This window comes from Monopterus albus, unplaced genomic scaffold, assembly GCF_001952655.1.
Source record: "Monopterus albus unplaced genomic scaffold, M_albus_1.0 scaffold127.1, whole genome shotgun sequence".
Taxonomy (NCBI): domain Eukaryota; kingdom Metazoa; phylum Chordata; class Actinopteri; order Synbranchiformes; family Synbranchidae; genus Monopterus; species Monopterus albus.
The window spans coordinates 1825338-1831577 of record NW_018128007.1 but is presented as its reverse complement, the minus strand read 5'-3'; the positions used below and the strand labels follow the sequence as shown (position 1 = coordinate 1831577).

Genomic DNA, 6240 nt, shown 5'->3' with positions numbered 1-6240 from the left:
ACACGTTTGACAGCATTTGTTATATGAAGTTAATAATGCAAGATTAACTGATTTCACCAGATCCAGGTCCTGTGATAAACACCTGTTAACAGCTCTTGGTACAATTCAGCAGCCTCTATAAGATCACACAGCTGAATTATCACCTCTGTGAAACTCAAACTGAACATGATCACCTTCATGAAGGACGAGTATTACAGCCCTGCTGGATTAGATTTACTTTTAATTAGGTGTACCTAATAAACTGACACCTGAGTGTATACTAGTCATGTAATGCTGCAGTGACCCCTGAGGGTCCAGAAGATGTCGCCAAATACCACATGTTTGACACTGGATTAGAACTTGCACCTTCAAACTGCACTTTCAGACTGAAGTTAAATGGCCAGATCTTTGTGGCCATATTAGACCCCAGGTCCATGTTTCTCTAAATGTTTGTAACACTAATGAAAGAGTAGTTCAGCCCCTTAGCCCTGTAATAACGTGAGCACAGTTAGCATCTCTGCCCATACTGTATTCCCATCATTGCAAGTTGCCTATTGTGAAACCACCGATCAGGCACAACATTATGACCACTGTACATCTCTTTGCACTTCAGTGCAACACTTCTGCCTTAACATTTGTGTTTATGAAGCTCAAAATGTTTCAGTTTTTGGTGAAATTGTCATAAATATATACATTTGTTATATGTTCATTATTGAGGTCATAGTTAAAGGTGGCGTTGTACTGGACTACATTATATTCAGAGGCGTTCCTAATATTCTGACCCTCTCATGTATGTCAATGGTCAGGACCAAAATATACAGACATTTGCATAGTCATAGTTTGTGTGATTTTCAGTGAGGGAAAGGGAGTAGATGTACATGTAAGAACTCTAACTGAACATTTTTGTCTGTGCACAGTAGTGAAGGTCAACAACGGCTTTGAACGCCACTTTTTATTCAACGCCAGTGGACCTGTTAGGGTAAACTGTACTAACCTTACAGAAGGAAAAGACAGAGACCCACAAGCTCCTCAACATTTCTCTTTGTAATTTCCCAGGTCAATTTAATCCATAAGCTGCCTGTGTCTCAGGTCAGAACCTTTTAACAGTAACCAATATGGCAGACAACAGTAGAGCCTCATTTAAACGTGCATCATTTTGAGACTGCCTGAACTGTTTGGCGGCCTGCCAGGTACGAGATCTCAAAACACAATGAACATTTCATGAATTATATGAAATGATTTCTCACAGTAATACATAGATACGTTCTGCTAGCTTTATGGTGTCCTGTGATATCAGATCCACGGATGTTTATACACAGTTGGTGAACTAGTGCTCCTTAATGTCAGGTTTGTTAACTCCCTTGCAGTAAGAGGTCATGCTTCATGAAGGCATGAATGGTTAACAGCCCTCTGCTCACATCATGGGCTCATATGTCCGTGTACCAGCTGCATTCATATAAATTCTAAAATGCATCTTCTGTGCCATTCTAGCAGCTGCCCTTTGAAAATGTCTAATTCTGTTTGCTGAGGCCTGGACACATCTCATGTTTGCATGTTAGTTTAGTTTTATTTGCTAATGAATCACCGTGTGCTGGGAGAGAAACAGAGAAAAGACCAACCTCTAAGTTTATCCACTCAAAGTTCCAAAGGCCTAATGTAAGCAGGAGCCAGCTGTGTGCACTTGTAAAGTTGTTATAAGCCTCTTTTGACCTATAAACAGGAAAATACATAATATAAAGCATCATGCTCACATCTACAAATAATACACTGCCTGCGTTGTCCTTGTAAGGAATACAGTCCTGAGCGCCGGGCCGCTGCTTCTCAAAGGACGATTAAAACTCCACATTTCATTTTGTTCAGCTTTGACACAAACTGAGCCAGTATCAGGATCATGCCAGCGAGCAGAGGGAGCGCCAGCTGGCTGTGTCCACATGACCTGAAGATCGTTGCGTTATTTTAGAATTTTTATGGGATATAATTGTGTATTTTATTTTTGTAATGCAAAGCTAAATCAAGAAAATAATGGGAATACATGTTGTAAATAAAACATGCCACCCAGACCTCGAACTCCCTCTGATCTGATTTAGGGCTGCAAATAACAAAACAGGCTAATCAAAGATATCGAGTTGATTTGATGAATGAAAGTAATGCCCTGCTAACTGGCTCATTGTATCAGCTTCACAACCTGCCTGTGCAGTCCGATTCCATGCAGACCAACGTCCCAGCATCGCCGTGACCTTTCTGAAGCTGATGCTTAACTTTGTGTTGTCGCTGTGAGCTCCGCTCTGATCATTCTGAGCCTGAATTTGTATTGTTAGTGTCACATTTTTGTATTAGTGCTTCAGTTGAGAGAAGTAATGAAGTGAGTCAAGCTGAGCTGTTCGGTAAAGTAATATGTTGTTGTTATCAGTTACAATCACTTGATTGTTTTTTTTCAAACTCCCATAGCACCATTTGTTTAGAATTGACCAGCGATTATCCAGGACCCTTAAAGCCACTAGAGAGCCCTTTATGGAGCCAGTCACCAAGGGAGGCCATCAATCCATTTCTTTAAGAAAAAGGTTAACCAGGATTTATTCTGAAGTGTCAGAGAGCAGGAAAAATCTGTGATGACCAAAGGTTTTGACTATTAAAGATATCATGATCATACACTATATAATAAGTGACTCTGGATGTATAAAACCAGCTTTTAAAAACTCTTTAACATATACTTGTTGCTGGTACTGTGTGATATAATATGACCTGACCAGGGTGGACCCCACACCTCACCCAGTGCCATCTGGGATTGGCTCCAGATGGATAGTTGCATGGTAGGCCTAATATTTATATTTAATATTGTGCATGGAGTTTTTAAAAATAAAATAAAATAGAAATAAATGTGTCCATCAAATAGTAAATACAAAGTGCATGGAGACAAACAAAGACAAGTATAGTTCCATATGAAACTTGCACTACAAATCGTGTCCTGGTATTAATATGACCTTAAAGAGATGGTCAAACTCTGTCAGACTATAGGTTTACTGGATATTTCAACAGCAGATAAAGAACTGAGGTCCGGACTGTTACACAAAATCAAGAGTGGTGTAGGGGAACATTTTAAATTAAAGATAAGGACCAAGCTAACAGAAAACATAACTGGCTCATTTAATAAATTAGCTAGAGTTAAATATGAAAATGGACTTTTTGTCCAAATGTTCTTCCAACAACATACCGCCCCCTGCGGAAGGAAGCGGACCTGACGCCAGTCGAACCTATTTCACTTGTTTTCCCTTTTATAGGCCAAACTTTGTTTTCACTGAACGAACCCACAGCAACTCCCAGAAAGGACTCGGCCATGTTTGCTTGTTCTCCTTGTGTGAGCAACTCTCAGCGTCAGGGGTGGACGTGATATTTCAAACAGCACATCAGTGCGTTTATGTATTGGGTGCCCGGAAATTTTCCCAAATAAACACAGCTTGATTCAACCTGGGTGGGCAGACTTATCAAGCGACTAATTCTATAAACAGATGAGGGAATAACGCGGCTCCTCATTGGTTGCTGGGTGGAGTGTGGGGGTGGGGGTCCCTAGGGGAGTTTCATTGCAATGAAAATTTAATTAATGTGGGTGGGCTGAGAACCCCATCGACTGTTTATGATGGACAATTTATTTCTCAGCGCAAAGTCAACATAACAGCAAACGTACAACAATTATTCCGGGGCCCTCATGAGGCTGCACAGTCAGTCAGTGGAGGGAAGGAGCTCTGGGAGCAGGCTCAGCGTTCCCCGGATCACAAACCAGCTTCCACGGCGTCATGACTCTCTACCATGGCCGTCTGCCGTCGCTCGGAGTGCCACCCCCTGCTCTGGGCCTCTCCGCCCCCCAGCTCATCTATCTGTATGGAGGGGACAGTGGAGGGGTCGTGCCGGCCGGCCTGAGCTTCGTGCCGGCCCGCCAGGAGCCTCCGCAGAAGCCGCCCTACAGTTACATCGCGCTCATCGCCATGGCCATCAAGAGCGCACCGGAGCAGCGCGCCACACTCAGCGGCATTTACCAGTTCATTATGGACCGGTTCCCCTTTTATCATGACAACAAGCAGGGCTGGCAGAACTCCATCCGGCACAACCTCTCCCTGAATGACTGCTTCATCAAGGTGCCCAGAGAGAAGGGTCGGCCTGGCAAAGGCAGCTATTGGACGCTGGACACCAAGTGTCTGGATATGTTTGAGAACGGCAACTCCCGCCGCAGGAAGCGGAAGGCGAAGAGCCCACATGAAGCTCTGGGCTCCAAAGCCGCGGGTCTCAAGCGCACCAAGGGTCTGGGGCCTGCAAGGGACCCTCAGATTTATCTGAAACATCAGAGTGGCTCGGAGATAGCAGAGGTACAAGCGAGGCAGAATGTGGAAGAAACACAATATGACAAAAAACATTTTCTGGTGGATTTTAACCACGCTGGACAGCCCCGAAATCCCCCCATACAGAGACTTAGGGGGCCCCACAGCCACGACGCACTTGCATCCACAGGGAGGAGGCTTGACGCGCCACAGCCTGAGCAGTGTCGCGCTCCGGGACACGCTTCACTGTGGACGGACGGTGCGTATCTCCCAGGCGCGTCCCTCCGCCGGGAGCCAGAGGAGAGAAGGTCAGCGTTCAGTGGGAGAGAGAGAGAGAGGGGTCCGCTCTGCGTTGTCAGCTGCTCAGGAAACACAAACGTGGATGCGCTCGCACAGGACAGGCCGAAAGGAAACGTTGTGAGCAGGGATAAGTCGAAAGGTTTTAGCATCGAGAGCATCTTATCAAAAGGCGAAGACGAAAGGCGCAACAGCATCCTCAGTTTGTCAGCGGAGACGTGCGCAGAGCTCCAGAGTCCAGCTGTCAGTTCATCCGTGATCCTCGGTGCTCGGTCGCATCAGTTGTACCAGATGGGGTTCCCCCTGTGCTCTTACCTGTCACTCACCTGCCCTGACAGAGTGCCACATTTTAAATGAGTACAGTGTCGGATTCAGACTTGTAAGAGTGCGTAAAGGTGTCTGTAACCAGCTCCACATAACGAGTCACCATGAGACAGTTCGCTCTTCAGCTCACTCTGGATCTCTGCTAATTACATCGTGTACAGTTCAGACAATGACGGACAGCAGCTGGAAGCATACCTCATTGTCGGGAGCGTGCGTGTTGTCACCAGTCTGTGTTTTTTATCATTACTGTTAACTCCTTAAATTCTGTGCCATTCAGTTTAATGCTTAATATGACAAAACCCTAGAAACATATAACGACTTTGTCTTGTGAATATTTAGGGAAAGCTCATGTATACAGTCTTTCTCTCCTCATTCACGATGATTAAAACCCTCAAGGACATGTCTGCAAGCCCTATGTACTCTATACACAGTGTCTGAACTCTGAAGAGACAGTACAGTATCAGTGTAGTACTCAGTAATGTAACCTGAAGATAATTTACATTCCTTTCATGTGCAAAATAAAGTTTAGTTTGGTAATAACATGACAGCATGATTTATTTCAAACTGAGTCAACACCAGAAGAACTGTTGGGAGACTCAGGGCTGTTGCTGTTGCTGAAACATCAGCTAAACTTAATCCTTTTCCTGATCAAACATTGACAAAGAGACACATAACTATACAGTATATTTGTGTATTTGCTTTTTGGTTCTTGTGATCATTGAGGATTGCCAGGCCTGTGCAGTTTAGCTGTGTGCATCATGAAAAAAAGATGATTTACTGTATTCAGAGCGATTGGACAAATATCAAGAGTAAGCCTGGATGTTAAGGTTGTTTTCTTTGGCAGCTACTGTATCAACTTCACTGATTATAAGGGATCATCATTAAGAAAATTTAGACTAGGATTATAGATGATGTGAATATCAGTTAACATTCAATCAAAATGTCTCTGAGCCGCCCCCAGATGCTTTGGAAACACACAGACCAAGAGTTGTCACACACGAGAAATTTACTATGAAGGAGAAATACTGCATTCCAGTGTAAAGTGCCAGTGACTGACGGCTCCTTTTCCACTTCTGAGGAGGTCCCATGATATTTATGAAACAGAAAAAAAACACTACTACTTTTATTATTTTTTTTTGCCATTTTCAGTGTCTTGGCTTCCTCTGCTAATTACTCAAAGGATTTAATCTGAAACAATGTAATCACTGTTGAATCGAGCTGTGCCGAGGTAGGCCACATGATGCAGCTCTCTGAATAAAGCTAATAACACAGCATTGACATATTAGTTCAAACCACTGTTTTCTACTCAGGCAAGGCTGAAGAAGGCCTG

At 43.9% G+C, this 6240-nt stretch overlaps 1 protein-coding gene across 1 annotated transcript; it reads left to right on the top strand.

Moving 5' to 3' along the window:
- The first annotated feature begins 3468 nt into the window (after positions 1–3468).
- On the top strand, positions 3469–5317 carry foxl1 (forkhead box L1). Its single transcript, XM_020612663.1, has one exon. It carries the CDS (start codon positions 3771–3773, stop codon positions 4941–4943), a length of 1173 nt encoding a protein of 390 aa, XP_020468319.1. The 5' UTR covers positions 3469–3770; the 3' UTR covers positions 4944–5317.
- Positions 5318–6240: the final 923 nt, after the last annotated feature.

What these genes read in the sequence shown, in the direction of transcription:
- foxl1 (XM_020612663.1), top strand. Translation starts at nt 3,771, where the DNA reads ATGACTCTCTACCATGGCCGTCTGCCGTCGCTCGGAGTGCCACCCCCT.